The following is a 20595-nucleotide window of genomic DNA, read 5'->3' as shown; positions in this document are numbered from 1 at the left end:
AAAGCTTAGGAGGATCGATCACACAGTCTATAAAGAGGCAAAATGCCCTAACATTGGTGAATGTTGGACTAGTGGTGAGACTGGTACCGCTACCGTTACCATAATGATCCTCGAAGACACTTGCACTCATGGATGCAGGGTTTTTGATATATCACCTCAGGCCCTCTATTGCGATCTTCCTATAAAGTTGGGGAGTTTTACATCAAATCCACGATTGAGGGACATGTAATTCTTGCCCTTTGTCTGCAACTCCTATTATTGAACAAGCTTTTAAACCACAAGCAAAGGCAACTGCATCTGCAGCGAAGCCTCGTGGTTGCATATGCTCAAAGCAACTTAAGGCTTCTTCACCATGCCCATGGAGAGCACCGCTTGTGCTTTTTCCAATGCATCACATTTTGCATACATATCTATGAAAGCATTCCCAATTTTGATACGTTTCTCTAGAAAATGCTCTCTATAAGTATGAGCATGAATTCATGGCCCTTGTCTACCTCTAGTAAACTGCCACATGATTTTAATAAGAATGGCCGGGTATGCCCGGCTTGAGAAGGATGAATTTGTTCTCTCTCTCTCTCTCTCTCTCTCTCTCTCTCTCTCTCTCTCTCTCTCTTTGACAAGATGGTGGAACAAGGCCTACAACTAGATATGGTCACTTTTGCAATTGTTTTAGATTCATGTCGTCGCAGTGATCTTCTGGACCGTAGCTGGGAATAAGCAAAGATTGTGTTTTTAACCCAACAGTAGATGACTACAATGATATGGTCAACGTTTTGGGCATGCAGCCCACTAGGACAAGGTAGCTTTGCTTAATGAGAGAATCCCACTTGTTGGAAATGCTTGTTTATGAAGGGTTGATGTTGAAATATCCAATATGGGAAGTTGCAGCCGGATGAACTTGAAGCAAGGTATGATGGTCGATTATTGGATTTTTCTTATGATGTAGCTGAGTTCCACATCAATCCTATTTCATGCTGCTGTAATTATGACATGATTGACTGACACTACTGGTCCATATTATTTAACCTCTTCTAGGTGCACATATGTCATTATGATAGCACTAGGTAATGGTGGTTGATTGCTAAAGATATTGTATAGTTAGTGATGCACACAAATTCCACAAAATTTTTTGTATCCAGATTGGGAGAAAAGCCCTTCCCTGCTTCCCTATATGGCTTTCCATGAAGCTTCATTCCTGAAGGGGAGCTCATCAAACACTACTTTTGCTTTCTCAAGTGCACCACATTTTGCATACACACTGACAAGGGTGTTGCCGACATATATATTCTTTTTGAGAAACCCATTAGTCACGATTTCTTTGTGCAATTTGCAGCATTTACACAGATCTCTATCGTTGGCACAAGCCTTCAAAGACACGATGAGGGAAATTGCGGCACTATGATCTTCATGATGCAAGAGCATCTTCCATGTGCCAGGAAGCTTGTGAGTGGAATCCCTGCACGTTTCTGGCTTCGTGTTGTAAGCATTGCATGGTCTGCTAGCGAAATGTATGGATATGTGATGTATCTCTTTGTGACGCCTTGTCTGTTTCAACATTAGAAAAACACCCATTGATTTCCATCTCTTAAAGCGTAGAAAGTGCTCATTGCAATGTGTAAGCATCAGGTAAGCACTAGTGCCCTTGCCTAAAGCTCTGGAGGAGAGTAGTCAAATTTGGAGGTGGCAGCCTTCATGAGAGAAAGCATCTAGCAATCCCGTTGACCTGTGAACTGGCTTTATAACAAACTCATAAAGATTCTAGCCTAGGGTCCCAAAAGAGCTGGTCTAATGATAAGGCTTTGTCTTCTCAACCTACAGGTTGTGGGTCCCTGTTGGGTCCCCTCTAGAGAGACACCTTGTGCTCACGTTTGTAGCTTGTTGCTGGCAGCTGCATGCTCTATCCATTGTTCTCAGTACATGTGATGCATCATTAGGTGTCCATGGTGATGCCTATGTGTGGCTCTTGCCCAATGGTACGCGGCCCTTTCCTGACCATGTTTCATGGCTAATATTTGAAAAGGATAAGCACCTCCCCTTGTGGAACCTCTGGTGTCATTAGAAGAAATTTGGACTCTCTTTTGTACCCTTTAAGAAGTTCCACTTCAACTTACAGAAAGAAAATAAAAATGCTAAATAATACATTTCAAGTAATGCTTTTTTGAGCCAAGAAGATGCCAAAATAACATATTCTTTGTCAGTTAGCCATCGTTTTCCTTTTCTTATCTTCATTCTCTTGTCAGGAATCCAACTAATTGTATGACTACTGATTTGAAACGCAACTCTTTATGTAGTGGATCCTTGACATAGAACATAGATCTGGTTATCTTTAGGTTTAATCAATATCTTGCATCTTTTGTATTTGTCTAATGAGTGTTTTATGTCTGACAAAGAGGAAACATATTCACAACAGTGGACGTTTAGATCGCACAAGCAAGTCTCAGTTCAACAACACTGCAAGGTTCGTTATCTGCGTCCAATTCCCCATGGATATGTGTTTGCTTGGCGCAACACATAAATGCTACGGGGCATGGCACGACTTCCGTTTCATATAATTCTTGGAGAGACCACAGTGCCAACTCTCCACCATACTTTTGTATGGCATTTCTGCATGACGTGCATCATATACTTGGTACTTTCATATGTGACCGTTCATTGCAATGCGAAATGTTTAACTATTCACATTGCTTTTTTGTAGCTTGACTCAAATATTGGCTTGCAATTTGGACAATCTAAACGCACCTATACATCATTACACGTCAGTAAAGTATTTTATTTCTTATTGCAGTTCATTGATGCTTTACCACTAGTTTGTTTTAAAATTCTGCACAGTGCTTCCTTTAGTTTGGTTTACATGTATGTTGTCTTTAAAAATATACATATTGATTATAGATGCTAGAGCAAAGATCGCTGCTAGATAACCCATATATGTCTTGGTCAAATAATGCTAGAGTGTACATGAACTATTTAGCTCAACCATTTCAGATGTCCTTGCTTTCAACATCAAGAACAATCCTAGCCAAACGGCCATACAAAATAATAGGATTCTGCATACTGTTTGAAGAGGTTCCAAGCGACATGATCTGTCACCATTCACATCTACAATCCTTTGACCTAATGGATCAAGCCCAAAATGAAACCAGTTTTTTGATTTTGGAAACATTGGCTTAGCCACCAAGATGACATGCATATATCACATCCGATACACATGAATTTGGCTCCATGCAGCCTGTCAAAATCATGTTTGTTTAATAATTCATCAATGCTATAATATGTTGTAGCAAGGCCCACCAAGCAAGACTAGTTTTTTTTAATACGTATCACCTACTATTAATTAGACGAAAGCACAAGCCGCTTCACCCGTTGTAGGCCATGGAAGAATCACGGCTTAGTGGGTATGGGCGCGTGAGCAAGCAACGGAGCAGTCAAGAATCGTGCTCAGGTTCTCACGCCTCCAAAGACGCTTACCAAATGCAAGCAACCGCTCCTTTTGGTAGCTCTGCTTCAATGGCGTATTTACCTACAAAGCAGATGCAGGCCAAGGTCCAATACCTCCATCTGCACTTCCGTAGAGTCGTGGACAGTGCCGCCAAGACTCTGCAAGCGTCCTCATCTCATCGGGATTTCTGGCACAACACCTCTTTGGCCTCGACAGTCGACAAGAAGCCGCTCTGCCTCACCTTCTCCCTTCAGTTACAAGCATTATGGGTATGCGCATCACGGTAACTTTCTCATTGGTAACTACACAGGCACAGTTGTTTACACACACCCGCGCATATGTGCTAGCTCTCTCTCTCTCTCTCTCTGACAGGAGGAAATGTGTGTGTTCCAACTGATGCACGTGCATATTCATCCAATCCTAGCCCACTCATGCCAATGTGTGTTGTAAGTCGACGCTTGGTACTAGATGCATGAGCCCTTTGTGGAGCAGAGTACTATGTTCAGCCTGAGAGACTAGTGGGCATAGAATAAAGCATATCAAGGCTCTCGTGCAGATGCAAATGCAGGATGAGGACTTGGGGATGTGGTGTTCTGTATATTTGACATGCAAGAGAACTGTGCAATCAAGTTAAACTCTTATTTATGATGTTGCAGCTCCACGCACAAATACAGAGCCATTCCGCAAGTATGTTGATGGCAAGACTCGCATTTTTCGTGAACGTGTGGACGGAAAGTCAACTAGCAACATGGATGTGGCGCCGCGTTGAGGCAGAGCCTGTACAAGAAGGGTCAGGATGCTCAATGCAGATGCATGAGGATAATATCAGTCAAGAGAATGTTAATGAAGAGGGTGTGTTGGACATGGCACAGTCACTGATGCTACCACTATAGTAATGCACAAGGATGAGAATGCTATTCTCCTTCACCATGTCACAATGGCAGACCTAGCAACCGTAGTCAAAACCCTTGTAGAGGTTGTCGCGTGAGCCAGGCTTAAGTAGATGCAGCAAGCAAGTGAAGAGAACACAAAATCTTACAAAAATACTGGACATTTGAGTAGGGCCAAGTGTACCAGCCTCCTAGGCTACTAGCAGACTTCTTGCATGTACCTTGAAGCCAAATAGGGTTCAAACGCACAAGGTGATAGTAGGCTGCATATGCGTACTACAAATGCATTCTATAGAGAAAATCGCACCCCACCCGGACCCAAACTGTGAGAGTGCACGTATGCGGAAAAGAGAGAGATAGAGAGAGAGAGAGAGAGAGATGGTGAAGAGGGGGCGATCAGCCCCCCATGACTACCATGAGCAGAAGACCCTGTCTATACAATCAGATGATAGGTGCCCAAGGGGAGGTAGGGCAAGGCCTGATGAAAATCCCCACGACCCAACAGAAAATGACATGGAAATATATGAGGGCGTCCGGACAAAGATGGGTGACCGGCCCCAAACTTGGGCAGCCGGCGGACCAGGAGCAACCTAGACTATGGGTGGCGAACCCGGAGACATACTAGCCGTACAAGTATGCCCTAGACTTATGAAGCAGCAGAGTGGTGTAAGTCTTAACACCCCCTCTCAGCACCTGATGCTGAACAAACCTCATGAGGCCGAAGATGTGAGGCAAATGATGAAGATGTCTGTTGCGATGTCCACTGAAAGACAATACTCTCGCGAACTCCGCAAGTGTAGCAGCAGTCTGGGGTGTCCCAACCGCCGAGAAATCTCCATGGTAAAGTGCCATTACGAGCAGTGTAGCAAACTGTTGTACTCCGTTGATACAGGGTGAAGATACTACGTGAAGGTCCTGAACTGAGTGTGAAAACAACTCCTTGTCGTAAAAAAAGAAGTACCATTAGACTTACAAGTGTCTTGCCCAATAAGATATGTGGTGTTTGTACTATGTAGTCAAACCGTCTAGAGAAAATGGAAGCCCAGAAACGATCATGAGCATGATCGAAAGCCTGTCAATGCATGAACCTGCAACTCAATGTGGCCATATGGTTAAGCTGTGTAAAACTCCACCAAGAAGGCCAGATGTAGCAATCTGCATCGTAAACTCCTCCGAAACAAGGAAAGCCAGACTAAACAGTCTCTGCACTGTAGAAGCTATCGTAAACTGCAGCAGACCGAGAGACCGTACGGACCACCACCGGCGCACTACCACCGGATGGTGTCTTGTCAGTAGGTAGGGTAATTCAAGATGAGGGGAAAGCCAGACTCAACATTCTGCACTGTGAAGGGCCTCTGAGAAGAGGTGTGGTCAAACCAATCTGTCTAAACCGTAATCATCCTCTGATGAGTGCATAGGTGTGTCCAAGTCAAACCACAAGTCACCACCCCCTCTGGAGTGAGCAACCGCCAAATGATGGTTGGAATGAATACACCTCCCAAGGATTCTACGCCCGTAGATGATCAAGCTAATGTCGAAGATATCGTGTACTACAACAGTCACAGAGAGACCACACAGACCACCATTGGATGGTGTCCTGTCAGGAGGTAACTTTATCCTCCGTGAAAAACACAAGCCAAGAGGTTGCTGCCCAGCGATTTTCAGCATACTCGTACGCTCATGGCATGGTCCAGAGCGGTGCAAAGGGTGTAGGGAAGGTTTATCTCTGTGTGCACAGTCGTCGGAGGGCTGAAAATAGAGATAAAACAGCAATGGTATATGGCTGAAATATGTAGATCTGAAGAGGATTCTCGCCGGCAAGGCACCTGATGCCAAGGCCACGTAGGTGGTGGCGAGATCCGGGGTCCAAAAGCTGAGCGTTGCCCCCTCCTTTGGGTAAAATGCAGCAGCAAATCAAAAACGCAGATGATGATAAAAAAACGCAAATGGAGGGGCATTTCCGACGACGAAACTGTCCCAAAAGTGTAACGCTAGCAAGGAAATCGGCAGATCTGATGTTGCTTGCAAACAACGCAGATCAAGGTGAGGTCCTCTGCGACGACAGAAATGGCTCCCATTTTTGCGCTTGCCTGGCTCCAGTTACAAAAACGTTGGCTGATTCAACCCTTGGGAGAAGAACCTGATGCGATGTAGCATCTCAGAATAGGCAAAGCTTGAAGTTGCTGCTACCATGTGAGAGTGCACGTGTGCAGGAGAGAGAGAGAGAGAGAGAGAGAGAGAGAGACCACACTAGAGATGATGAAGAGGGGGCGATCAACCTCCTGTGACTACCATGAGCAGAAGACCCTGTCTATACAATCAGATGATGGAAGTGGATACGCCCCTAGCCCCATAAATAGGTGCCCAAGGGGAGGTAGGGCAAGGCCTGATAAAAATCCCTACGACCCAACAGAAAATGATATATGGAAATATATGAGGGCTCTAGGACAAAGGTGGGCGGCCGACCCCAAACTCGAGCAGTCGGACTAGGAGCAACCTAGACTATGGGTGGCCAATCCAAAGACATACTAGCCGTTCAAGTATGCCCTAGATCTGTGAAGTAGCAGAGTGGTGTAAGTCTAATAGGTTTTACCTTACCTTGATAGATCCAAGAAAACCTAAATTAGCCTTTGAAGTGAAGTGCAATTGATAGATTCCAATAAACATATCCCAATTTGTGTATGACACAATAGTGAGGAATCTAGGAATACAAGCTGTCACACTCTCTCTTCTCTTCACGTTAAAAAAAAACCATTTGTTATTTTATTTTGTCTCTTTAGACTATCAATATTTTGCCTAGTTTTATGTAATTATTGATGACATTGTGCATGCATTTTACCGAGTCTGTAAGGTTATTGATAACATTGTGCATGTTGTCTTATGTATCATTAAGGTTGCTAAGCATGATATTGAGGCATAGTTACCAAGAACGGGAAACCGGAACGGGAACGTGGAACAAAATGCCATTCCTTGTTACGAGTACTCACGTTTGAAACACGAAACGGGGATTCGGAACGAGAACTTGGAATGGGAACGGGGAACGGAGACCTGAAAACAGCCATTCCCTGTTACTATGTATTGAGGCCCATAAACAATTATAGCAGTGCAGCCAAGCATGTGTGAAAGTTGAGGCACAAAAATGAAAATATGGACACAAGATTGGTGTCCAAGACTTGAGCTGATTTATTTTGTCAAAGACTTTAGTTGATTACACATGCAAGTATGTATGTGTGTGTGCGCGCGCATGTGCATCCTGGGTAGTGTGAAACTTTGGGGGCCTCCTTCATTATGTGATATATAACCTCATAGTGATACATGGCCACCACGATGCATTAGTGCTTCAACGTGACTGGAATGTCATACTAGATGTTTTGATGAATATGCAAATAAAGCTTTGATGTGCTTATTTGTACACTCTCTCTCTCCCTCTCCCTCTCTCTCCCTCTCTCTCTCTCTCTCTCTCCCACACCCACACACACAGTCTATCTTGTGCCAAAGGCAGAGTGGCACAAACCGGTTTAGAACACCATTATCCATCAAAAGAGAGCAACTTAGAGCGGAATACAAGTTTGCATATTAAAATGGGCTACAAATGAGAGAGAGAGAGATTATCCATGAAAGCGAGCAAATTAGAGCTAAGAGAAGTTGAGAGCTAAATGTGTTTGATGCCTCTCTCTCTTACCCTCGGACAATGGCATTCTTTCAATATGTAAACTTCTCGAGCTCTAATTTGCTCTCTTTCATGAATAATAATTCTCTCTCTCTCTCTCTCTCTAAATGTAGGGCTTATGTTGATAGTGTTTGCCTGCCTAAGCTAAGAAAATCCACATAGCACCACCGTAGATGGCACCGTCGTACTAGTATATATATGAGGTGATAAGTATGTTTACACAGTTGGGCCCTTGTACAAGTAATCAAGCTAACTAAAAAACTAATTTAAAGCTCAAGCATTTTTCCTACAAACACTTTAGAGCAGGGGCAAAGATAGACACAATTGGGTTTAAAACCTATATTGACAAAAACAGGGTTTCTTTTCCTTTCTTTTCTAGGCATAGCTTGCAGCAGAAAACTGGCAGGCATGGACATTGAGGAGACTGGAAGAGACAGTGAAGGCCATCACCCATAAATCAAAGCAATGCAGAAAGTCCCCTTCTACCTTCAAAATTGCAGCTCCAAAGCCAGCATCTCATCCTCCATATGGGGACTTTCCAAGATATGGTAAATAGGCCTGCAGGTTAGTTCCTGCAAATTGAGAAGCCCATAAATCATCCATGGTAGCATTTCAAGGTCAGCTATGCCAGATGGTTTGCATCAATGCTTGAGAAAACTGGTTCAAACCACTTATTGAGCCAGTCTCTAATGCTCTCCTTGCTGCCTCTTTGAGCTTGCCTGCTCTCTTCCTCAGCTCCTGCCCCTCTTCTTCATGAAAGACAACTTTTAGAACTCTCATCAAATCTGCAGAGTCTACTGGGTTGCCACTCTCGTTAAACTTGAGCCTCACTCCCACCTTCCATTCATCAACCACATACTTACAATTGGTTGTTTGGTCAGAAATAATTGGAAGAGGAATCATGGGCACTCCCATGCTCACACTCTCCAGTGTAGAGTTCCATCCACAATGACTCAAAAAGGCCCCCACAGAAGGGTGAGCCAATACCTCCTGCTGAGGAGCCCAAGGAACAAAAATCCCATAATCTGCTGTGTCCTCTAAGAAATGCTCTGGCAACATTTCGGCAACCGAGCAATTCACTGTGGATGTGTCTGACAAATGATTGTAAGACGATCTAAGCTTCAAGGCCCATATGAAGGGCTGCTGACTCTCCCTCAATGCCAAAGCAATACCCGTCAAGTTCTCAGGAGTGGGGTTCAAAACAGTCCCAAAAGATATATAGAGCACAGAATGCATCCTCTGTTTGTCCAACCATATCAAACACTCATCTCGTTCCACGTTTTCCGACCCTTCATGAACCGTGCTACAGAACTCTACTACATCCCCATGTGCATGTGCTTGTTTTGAGGAGAGCAACGGGCCCACAGCAAAAACAGAAAGAGACTCTGATTGCAATGCTTCAAATGGTTCCCTCTCAAGCTCATAGAAAGAATTAATTACCACTGCTTTGCAGTATTCCAATAGATCAAATTGCGATACCATCCATTGCAGATTGTCATGGCTTTCCTCGTCCACAAAATAAAAAGTAGGGAAGTCCTCAGGGTAAAGGGGAGAAACTCCAGGTATGTACGACACAAGTCGAGCACTGTCTTCCTTGCATTCTGTCATTGCACCCATTACAGAAATGAAAGATAATCAACCAAAACACAGAGCACCTGCCAGCAGCACTTTATGAGTGTATGAATAGTGCATATGTGTGAGTTGGAGCCCTTCAGCATGCTGCCAGTGGCACCTAACATACAATATATGATGTGACTAGAAAATTAGAACATAAAGCATCAAACCAGCATAAAGAGGCTTTGACAAGGCAACATTTCCCAAAACAATGTACTCAACACAAGCAGTGAAACAAACGTGAAACATTCGTTGATGTAAGGCAAATAGTCTTCCGAATGTTTGTAATGCAACACATTCAGAAAAAAAATTGCAGCTCTATGCTTCACCATGGCTTCACCCTCAAAAATAAGATAATAATAAAAATAAAATTTCAAGCCTTGGATTTTCTTAAAGGAGAGGACTGATTTGAAGGCCTGCTTCCTGCTTAACTTGAGTGCCCCCTGTCACCAGCGTGTGACTACTATCTATCCTTTTTGTTGATTTCTTTCTTATTATCTATTTACTTTCACTTTTTGGAAACACCCCTCGGGAAATCTAACTGCCCTGCATTGCATAGCTAGTGTGGAACTGTCCAGAGGGAGTCCAGGCCTGAGGGCAAGAGAGCACTAAGGTTGGACAAGGACTATGGTTAGCCAAGTGGGGTCATTGACTAGCCAAAGTGGAATCCTTTGCTACAGAGGCTACATTTCAGTTCTGGATGTGGCCACAGTGTACAAAGAGGGTCGGATGACCTAGAAAGATACAATGGCAGCATCTCCTAAAATTTAGGGAACTGCTATTTTGGGACCTGAAAATGTGTTGACGTCATTACCCCCGGAATGACAAAGGGAACATTTTCTTACTCTGCCGTGAAGTCAACTGGGCAGCCGGTTGGGAGATTTTTAGGCGGCAACCCCGAAACGGGAAAATGCTTATAAATGTGCCAAGTGGCACCTTCTGGTGCACTTTCCTCATGCAACAAGAAGTGGCGCTGAATTTGAAGGAGAGAGAGCCTCATTTTCAGATTTTGTCGAAGGTTAAGAGCTATGGAGTGCTTGCTTTCCCTCTTATGCACAGTGCGGTGCCAGGAGTGATGCCCTGCACGCTACGCACTGCCCTCTCTCTCCCCTTTGGCAGTATGTTATGCCCCTCTAGTAGGCTCTTCATTTGACCAATGTACAGTTGTGTGGGTTCATGCGCGATTGCCGAGGCAAGAGCCTCTTGCACAGGTACTAGATTAGCTAGCGGCTAATCCCCCGCAGGTACAGGTGAATTCGGAGAGGTTTCACGCCAGAAATCTCGTCCGATTCAAAGGGCAAGTAGCCCTACAGGTGCGGGAGCTCGAGGACTTGCTACGGATGCGACCGGCACGCGAAACGGAGCCCAAAGCAGTAAATTACAGGCTGCTGTGTATTTTTGCAGGTTTAGGGTTTTGGCCCTAAACGGACCCTAATACCCCCAGGAGGTTCGGGGACGCAAGGGGACCGCTGTACAGGTGATCTGGCGCGTTTTCAGGGCTGAAAACAGAGAATTCAGCGTGCTGCAGATTCTCGCCAGGTTTTGCAAAGTGCCCGTATGCGTCGGGAAAGTCAGTTAATGCGTGGGAATACTGACTGTGAAGGGTTCTAGTATAGTTATGTTGCCGAAATCGGGCTGGAACAGTGGAAATTCAGCCGAGTTTGTGCTGGGCAGCTTGTAGGGAACCACAGCGTTTATTCCCTCTTTTGAACAATAAAGAAATACCGAAAGGGGCGCCTAAGTTAGGGGCCAATCTGGTGTCCGTCTACTCATACAGGTGCAATCTAGCAACCTGTATCCCTCTCCCCTTTGTTGTGTCTTGAAAGTACAGGTAAAATAGACGACTAATAATGGGTGAAAGCTAAATCAAGGTTTGAAGTAAAGTCTATCGTCCTTTTTGGATTGAACAGGCCGGTTTCATGGTTCCATCGACGGGATTAAATCACTTTTTCCCATAGAAGTGAGCCTTGGGCAGTTTTGGGCTTGAAGACACAGGGGATCATAGACCAGACACAGGAAATTGTAATTATGGCTGACAGACCAGATGATGTGACTGAAGAGGTTTCCTCTTACAAGGTCAACAGACACATGAAGTGGGTGAGTCCTCAAGACCACCACAGACTGATGACGATATATTCAAGACCCAGTTGGCTACTGCTGTGGCTATGTTCACACAAGTAATGCAGAACCCGAGGTTTTTAGCCTTTCTGCAACCTCATGTTCCGTCTCAGCAAGTTGGGTCACTGGATCATATTCAACAGCCTGTTAAGGCTCGAGCACAGGTGATTCATACCGCACAGTCAATGGAAACACCTGTACACTTGACGGAGAACATGCAGTCTCCACAACCTATGCCTAAGGTGCAAGAACAGGTGGCTGAGATGCCAGTCTTTCAAGCTGTACCAGTTCAGCCCGCCACCTTTCAGCAGCCTATAGCTGGTTCTAATGGGCAGGGAAGCAACCTACAGGCTATGCAACAGGTCTTCCCACCACCTTCAGTACACCCTGGCTATTTTGGAGGTGGATCCGTATTCCAGAGCATGGCTGGTCATGCACCTGGAAATCAGTTTTACACGCCAGGAACAATGTTTGGGGGTGCTCAAACGATGATGCCTAACCCCATGTATGGTGTCACGGGCATGCTACCAGGGTTTCAGAGCACTCAGGGCCAATTTGGGGTGCCACAGGCAAATTTTGGTATGGTTGGAATTACAAATCAGCAACCAAATATGGCATTTCCAGGTCAAGTTAATAGCGGCCAAGGAACACAGATGAACCCTAATAGTGTTCCCATGTTTCAGTCACTTCCATATGACAATTTAACGCCGCTGGAGAGGCCAACACAAAGAAGGTGGCAAAGGTGTATCATTCACGACCTTTACAGGGTTTGATGACAGGAAGAAGGCTCTCTCATTCCTCCAACAGTTTGACGAGGCCTATGCAGGGGGAAACTTTACAGAGGCTTCAAAGGTCCGCAAGGCAGCCACTTTCTTGACAGGGAATGCGGGACAATGGTGGACAACTTTATTGCTTCAAGGGCAAGCTCCGTCCACATGGATTTACTTTAAGCAGATTTTTGCAGCAGCATGGTTATCTGATGATTTCGAAGCAGATGTCATGACAGAATGGCACCTGCTAAATGCTGCCACTTGCAGAAATCTGGATGATTACAATCGGAAGTTTTGGAAAGCTCTACTTCCAGTAACTTCCTATAGGTTTGTGCCATTGACAGAACAGATTGAAAAATACTGTTGTGGCCTACCTAAAGGATTGAGAAAATACTGCACGAAGACAAAAGTCACTACTTTGACGCAGCTCATCGAGGTAGCAAACACTGGGAATGGTTTGCTCAAGGGAGAAGATTGTGAACTTTAAACCCTGGCGTCAAGGCAGGATCAGGCAAGAAAAATTCAGCCAAGAAGCACGTTCCCAATGAGGCTCCTAAAGGGCCTCAGGAGTCAGCCAACGCAGGGAAAGACAAAGCTACGGCTGAATCAGAAAAAGGACCAGCAAAGAAATGGAAAAGACGTTTTCCTCGCAAGTCAGAAGAGCAAAAGAAGGTCCTGAGGACAGAGAACAAATGCTTTATATGTGAGCAGCCTGGCCACATTGCTTACAATTGTCCTACAAAGAAAAGGCCAGCTGATTCTGATGACAAGGAAGACAAGAAAGAAAAGAAGCCCATGGCTGGTCTAGTGCCAGATATGGTGGGCGACAAGCCAAATTCAGATGCAAGTGAGCTTTGCAGAGCATGGAGAAAGGTCAAGGATCAAACAGTGCTTATCTTCTTTGATCCAGGTGCCGAAGCCAACTTCATTTCCCCAGTTCGCTTCAAAGTTGGGAATCAGACCTGAAGAGATGGGGTATACCGCAGAGGCAGGCTTGGCATGTCCTGGCCATACAGAGGCTGTGACACCCATCATTGGAAAGTTGCGTCTACATATCCAGTCCTATGTAGATGCTGAAGAATTTTACATCATGCCACTGGACGGATGTGATGTGTTGTTAGGTATTCCTTGGTTGTTTCGTGTACAGGGAATCATGGATGCCTACAACAAAAAGATCACTGTACAGAGCAGGGGAAAGACTCACATTCTGGATGTAAAGCTTAAAGGGGAGTCTATTCCTACTGTATCAGCTTCTGCTATTACTTCTGTAATGAAAAAGCATCTTTCTGCGTACTTGGTTTTTGCACGTGAAGTGTCAGATTGTGATGAATCAAATTTATCTGTGCTAGATAACGAAAGGTCAATGTTTTTACAATAGTACAGTGACTGTTTTTCCGATTCATTACCGTCTTAATTACCGCCAGAGAGACCCGAGGACCATGCGATAGATTTGGTGCCAGGCAATAGCCCACCAAATAAGCCTCCGTACAGGGTTAGTGCGGCTCAGCAGAAAGAGATAATGGGCCGAGTACAGGAGTTGTTAGAAAAGGGGCTGATTCAGCCCAGTTCATCTCCATTCTGTTCTCCAGTGTTGTTGGTGCAGAAAAAGGATGTGCATCGACTACCGTGCACTGAACAAGAATACCATCAAGAATAGGTTCCCTATACCTAGAATTGATGATATTATGGACAAATTAGAAGGAGCAGCTATGTTTAGCAGGATAGATCTAAAGAGTGGGTACCATCAGATCCGCATTAGATCAGAGGATGTGCACAAGACTGCTTTTAGAACGATGTTTGGCCTTTACGAATTTTTAGTGATACCCTTTGGTCTCACAAATGCTCCTGCTACGTTCAATAGGATGATGGACAGAATTTTCCGTCCACAGCAGCAGTTTGTTGGTACATTCTTTGATGACATGATAGTCTACTCAAAGAATGAAGAGGAGCATAGGCATCACTTGGCCATTGTGTTCAAAGAGCTACGCAGTCATAGGTTGCTCATCAATGCAAAGAAAAGTGAATTTTTTATGGAAGAGATTCACTTTCTGGGACACATTGTCTCAAAGGATGGTGTCAGAATGGATCCTGCAAAAGTTGAAGCGATCAAGTCATGGCCAAATTTGAAGACGGTGCATGATGTCCGAAGCTTTTTGGGACTATGCTCCTATTACAGAAGGTTTATCCGAAATTTCGCTGAGATTGCTTCACCTTTACATGCTCTTCAAAAGAAAGCAGTCACCTTTAGATGGACACAGAAAGAGATTTCAGCTTTTAATCTCTTGAAGGAAAAGATGACTTCAAATCCAGTCATTGTGTTGCCAGATCTTAGGAAGTCATTTGTGGTCCAGTGTGATGCCTGCGGTAGTAGCATTGGTGCAGTGCTAATGCAAGATGGCAGGGTAGTAGCCTATGAGAGCAGAATTTTGCAAGGGCCAGAGATGACCATGCAGGTCTATGAGAAAGAGTTATTGGTTGTGATTCATGCTCTCTTAAGTTGGAAACACTACCTGCTAGGTGCAGATTTCGTTGTCCAAACGGACCATCAGACCTTGCGATACTTCTTGACAAAGACAAAGTTATCTGAGAAGCATATGCGATGGGCAAATATCTTGTCCATGTTCCATTTTCAGATTGTGCATGTGGAAGGCAAGAAGAACGTTGTGGCTGATGCCTTGTCAAGGAAGCCACAAATTTCAGCTGTGTCGATTCCTTATCATCATGAACTTGATGATATGAGAGAACAGTATGCAAATGATGAAGATTTTGCAAGGGTCTTCGAGCAACTAGGTTCATGATGATGCATGGCAGATTGTGTGTCACAAAGCCATTGCGACGCAAAGTTATGGAAGAGAGTCATGTCCCACCGTATGCAGGGCATCGTGGTATTGATGCTACAGTTAAAGCGGTTGAGACATTCTTCTATTGGCCTACATTGAGAAGGGATGTGGATACCTTTGTGCGAGAATGCCTAATACGCCAAAAGGTCAAGTTTGACAGGCAAAAGGCACCAGGGTTATTACAACCACTACCTATTCCAGATAAACCATGGGAAAGTATTGCTATTGATTTTATCTTTGATCTTCCGAGAACGCAGACAGGAAACGATGGTATTTGGACCATTATTTGTAGATTCAGCAAACAGGCTCATTTTATTCCTGTCAGGAAGAAGATAAAGCCAGATCAGATGGCACGCTTATTTATGAGCAATATTTTCAAGTATCATGGCATGCCACAATCGATTGTTAGCGACCGTGATCCACGCATGACAAGTTTGTTCTGGAGAGGCTTGTTTGAGAATATGGGCACCACGCTCAAATTCTCTTTGTCATTTCATCCTCAAACAGATGGGCAGTCAGAAGAGGAAAATTCTACTGTCCTAGATCTGCTGAAGTGCTATGTGTCAGAGCATAAAGGAAAGTGGGAGCAGTATTTGCCATTGGTGGAGTATGCATACAATAATACAGTGCATTCATCAACTGGCAAGGCACCCTTTGAGATAGTTGAAGGTGGCAAGAAAGTTCCTCCCATACTGCATACAAAGGACAAGATATTTGAAGCAGATAAGTATGTTCAGGACATGGATGAAATGTACAAGAAGGTCAAAGTGGCCTTAGAAAGGACTCAGGCAAAGCAAAAGAAAGCAGCTGATCGTCACCGTCGTGAAGTGGTATATTCACTTTGTGATTGGGTACTTTTACGCTTTGAAAAGGCAAGGTTAAAGAAGATGAAGGGCAAGGAAAGACTGTTTCCAAAGCTCAGCATGCGTTACTATGGGCCTTTTCAAGTGTGCGACATAATCAGTGATGTTGCATTTAGGCTGAAATTGCCTGACAGTTGGAAGATTCATAATGCGTTTCATGTGAGTCTTCTCAGACCCTATGTGGGTGATGTGCCAGAAGATATGCCAGCTGAAGATCAGCCGGAAGTCGAGGAACTTGACGAGATCTTGGTCCCAGAACAGATTTTGGCACACAAAGAAAGGAAAGTGAAAGGCAAGGTTGCTAGGCGTTACTTGGTAAAGTTCAGAAACTATCCACCAATGGATGCTAAGTGGATGGAAGAAGGTGAACTTGCAGAGTCACCAACTGTGTTATCACTTTACCTTGAAGCCTTCGGTTTGCAACCTACCTTGACCCCTTGAGTTTCAAAGCTACATGGATTGTCAGTGTGACAATGGCTTCTGAAACAAATGACGTGCATGGTATTTAAAGTGAGCTCAAATCAAATACCTGTTACATGAATATTAGAGTTGTACAGATTGTCAGTTTGGCGATTGCTCTTATGGAATGTCCAAAAGTTTGGTTAGTGCTATAGAAGTGAGTATTTCTTGTCAGTTTGTTAAGGATACAATGATTGCTTCTATTGAAGAGTACATGTGTAACTGCATTCTTAAACTGTCGGTTTGGGTATGCTCGAAAGTGTTACGGGATCCAACGTGTACTATAAGACAATGGCAAAATGTGCAGCTACCATTTTGTCATTGGAAAGTTAGTGACTCAAAGCAATGGCAGAGTGCGAAGCTACCACTATGTCATTGGGACAAGGTTCACACGCAGGCAATACATGAGTCGACGAGGTGTTGAATACACCAGGGTTGACAATGAGCATGTATATGTCGTATATGTGTCGACAGGTGTTGAATACATAAGTGTTGACAGTAAGCATGTACGACATAGATGCAAACGAGGACGTTTGAGATTTCAAGAGAGGGGTATGTCACCAGCGTGTGACTACTATCTATCCTTTTTGTTGATTTCTTTCTTATTATCTATTTACTTTCACTTTTTGGAAACACCCCTCGGGAAATCTAACTGCCCTGCATTGCATAGCTAGTGTGGAACTGTCCAGAGGGAGTCCAGGTCTGAGGGCAAGAGAGCACTAAGGTTGGACAAGGACTATGGTTAGCCAAGTGGGGTCATTGACTAGCCAAAGTGGAATCCTTTGCTACAGAGGCTACATTTCAGTTCTGGATGTGGCCACAGTGTACAAAGAGGGTCGGATGACCTAGAAAGATACAATGGCAACATCTCCTAAAATTTAGGGAACTACTATTTTGGGACTTGAAAATGTGTTGACGTCATTATCCCCGGAATGACAAAGAGAACATTTTCTTACTCTGCCGTGAAGTCAACTGGGCAGCCGGTTGGGAGATTTTTAGGCGGCAACCCCGAAATGGAAAATTGCTTATAAATGTGCCAAGTGGCACCTTCTGGTGCACTTTCCTCATGCAACAAGAAGTGGCGCTGAATTTGAAGGAGAGAGAGCCTCATTTTCAGATTTTGTCACAGGTTAAGAGCTATGGAGTGCTTGCTTTCCCTCTTATGCACAGTGCGGTGCCAGGAGTGATGCCCTGCACGCTACGCACTGCCCTCTCTCTCCCCTTTGGCAGTATGTTATGCCCCTCTAGTGGGCTCTTCATTTGACCAATGTACAGTTGTGTGGGTTCATGCGCGATTGCCGAGGCAAGAGCCTCTTGCACAGGTACTAGATTAGCTAGCGGCTAATCCCCCGCAGGTACAGGTGAATTCGGAGAGGTTTCACGCCAGAAATCTCGTCCGATTCAAAGGGCAAGTAGCCCTACAGGTGCGGGAGCTCGAGGACTTGCTACGGATACGACCGGCACGCGAAACGGAGCCCAAAGCAATAAATTACAGGCTACTGTGTATTTTTGCAGGTTTAGGGTTTTGGCCCTAAACGGACCCTAAAACCCCCAGGAGGTTCGGGGACGCAAGGGACCGCTGTACAGGTGATCTGGCGCGTTTTCAGGGCTGAAAACAGAGAATTCAGCGTGCTGCAGATTCTCGCCAGGTTTTGCAAAGTGCCCGTATGCGTCGGGAAAGTCAGTCAATGCGTGGGAATACTGACTGTGAAGGGTTCTAGTATAGTTATGCTGCCGAAATCGGGCTGGAACAGTGGAAATTCAGCCGAGTTTGTGCGGGGCAGCTTGTAGGGAACCACAGCGTTTATTCCCTCTTTTGAACAATAAAGAAATACTGAAAGGGGCGCCTAAGTTAGGGGCCAATCTGGTGTCCGTCTACTCATACAGGTGCAATCTAGCAACCTGTATCCCTCTCCCCTTTGTTGTGTCTTGAAAGTACAGGTAAAATAGACGACTAATAATGGGTGAAAGCTAAATCAAGGTTTGAAGTAAAGTCTACCACCCTTTTTGGATTGAACAGGCCGGTTTCACCCCCCCCACTTTTCTCCCAAAATGTCTAAGATAGAAGAGACTGCCCCTTCTTTTTTGAGAGGGGAGCCACTCCACTCCCATGTCATAGACGGACTGTTTGGCACACCTTAAGAGAGTCAATCTAGAGCTGTTGTATTTCTGCTAAAATTAAGTGAAGGTCACTGTGGTTAGCCCTTCTAGCCGCAGTGTTTCCATATGCCACTCAAAGGTACGAAATAAGTACGGGTACGGGTCAGATCCCCCGAGGATTCCATCCATAGTGAAACACCATAGAAACTTTAGAATCTAGATCGACCATCATAGTACAGACCAATCACCCTCATGACTGAGTCTCATAGTGATAGTGGCTTTTTTTCAAAAAATCGTTGGGGAAGTCCGAAGAGCCTGATCATACTTCTATCTGACTCCGTTACGTTCGGTCGTATGTTTGTCGAGTCAAACAGGTCCAGACAAAATTATGGTTCTGGCTAAACGTTGAACAGGTTCATATACTGGTTGTGCCCGGAGGAATTAAGTAAGTGCTGTTATCTAGGAGGTGCACTTCTACACTAAGATTACACGCTGGATCCGAAATACAACTATCTTCCCTTGCCATCTTAAACATGTAAACAGAGAGAATCTCTGATTTACCTGGTGGCGCTTTCTTGAAAGGAAAGAAGCTGTTGGCAACTAACAGAGGCGTGTGGCGGTAGATGGAAAAGACAGCAGCCGATTGGCTCCAAAAGAAGACGGTTGGAATTCCAAGCTCCATAGCTGCATGATGTGCCCAAGGAAAAAATGACACAAGACACAGGTGGGTGCTTCTGGTTTAAGTTTTCCATGAGAGCTTTGAGAGGAGCTTGCATGTTCATGCAGCCTTGCCTAAATTCTGCTCGCCTTTTCACTATGTCATTCATGTCAAAGTCTTGCGGTAGCCCATTCTCTACCCATTCGAAGCGAAGCTTTCCATTGCTGCTGTTGCCGATGGTGGAAAAGAGGGACTCCTGTACGAGGATGTGCTGGTGGGAGAAATAATTGTTGACAAAGGTGACTGTGAAGTTAAGGCGTGCGACAAGAGCTTTGGCAAGATGGAGGAGCGGGTAGATGTGCCCGATCATGGGCAGCGGCACCATAACTGCATGAGGCTCCTCCATAGAGACGTGTGTGTGAGTGAGTGAGTGAGAGAGCGAGCGAGCTGTAGGTAGGCTACGTATGTGAGTGTTCTTCAGCTCGCCCTGGCTGGATTGCTAATTTGCTGTGATCAAAACAAACACGTCGAGTACAAACCCTTTTGTCTGCAGAGGGCCCCGGAAAGTTCATAAAAAGTGCAAACTTTGAGCCATTGATGCACACTTCCAGAGCCTGCTAAGGTGGACATTTGTTTTCTTTGGTTGGAAAAGAAAATTTTGTTAACATTATATCTTTTCTTTATATTCTAAAAGGGTCAATCACTTGTTTTCGTTGGTTGAAAAGGAATGTTTTTAAAACATCCATTCGACAGACATACATACTGGTAGGTTCTTCAATTTATTCGTTGGAATCTGCCCAGGAATCTGCCCATATGCCATTCAGTACAATCTTTCCTTCTGAGTATCCATCAAAAGAGAGATGCTTGGACTCGTACCCTCACCAGATCGTGTGAATGACCCTACGACTGCTGGCCTAAGCCATTTGAATGGATGCCCCACGTTGCAACACCAGACCTCGCTTATATTAAACAAATATATTCCTCCCTTGTGACCTCTGCAACTCTATGTTACAGCTCGCTCCACCTATGGGGATGCAGTGGCTTCCCTCTGATGTCCCTGTGATGCATCCCAACTGTTGTCTGAGCGTCTACAGAAGCCTTCCCCGTCAATGGCACGCAACCTTTGAGAGGGCATCGCCTCAGATTCGTACTATTAACAAATTTTTAAAAATCGTTG

At 44.7% G+C, this 20595-nt stretch overlaps 1 protein-coding gene and 1 long non-coding RNA gene across 5 annotated transcripts; one reads left to right on the top strand and one right to left on the bottom strand.

Annotated features, from left to right (window-relative positions):
* The first annotated feature begins 3494 nt into the window (after window positions 1–3494).
* On the top strand, window positions 3495–8508 carry LOC147464979 (uncharacterized). 2 transcript variants are annotated; one of them, XR_015188768.1, is made up of 2 exons: window positions 3495–3719; window positions 8376–8508. It is a non-coding gene; the product is annotated as an uncharacterized LOC147464979 (long non-coding RNA). The 2 variants fall into 2 exon arrangements; XR_015188770.1 differs by having other exon boundaries at window positions 3495–3705; window positions 8376–8507.
* Window positions 8312–19962, bottom strand: LOC147464978 (linamarin synthase 1-like). Of its 3 annotated transcripts, none has more exons than XM_086517302.1 (2): window positions 19322–19962; window positions 8312–9597 (listed from the first exon to the last, which is right to left on the bottom strand). In XM_086517302.1, exons 1-2 carry the CDS (start codon window positions 19440–19442, stop codon window positions 8615–8617), a joined length of 1104 nt encoding a protein of 367 aa, XP_086373428.1. In that variant the 5' UTR covers window positions 19443–19962; the 3' UTR covers window positions 8312–8614. The 3 variants fall into 3 exon arrangements, with proteins under 3 accessions (XP_086373428.1, XP_086373431.1, XP_086373437.1); XM_086517305.1 differs by having other exon boundaries at window positions 8312–9651; window positions 19322–19459; XM_086517311.1 differs by having other exon boundaries at window positions 8312–9728; window positions 19322–19458.
* Between the last annotated feature and the right edge of the window lie 633 nt (window positions 19963–20595).

The sequence above is a fragment of the Adiantum capillus-veneris genome, chromosome 1 (genome assembly GCF_014529385.1).
Source record: "Adiantum capillus-veneris isolate H3 chromosome 1, ASM1452938v2, whole genome shotgun sequence".
NCBI classification, from domain to species: Eukaryota; Viridiplantae; Streptophyta; class Polypodiopsida; order Polypodiales; family Pteridaceae; genus Adiantum; species Adiantum capillus-veneris.
This window is presented reverse-complemented; position numbering and strand designations above follow the sequence as displayed.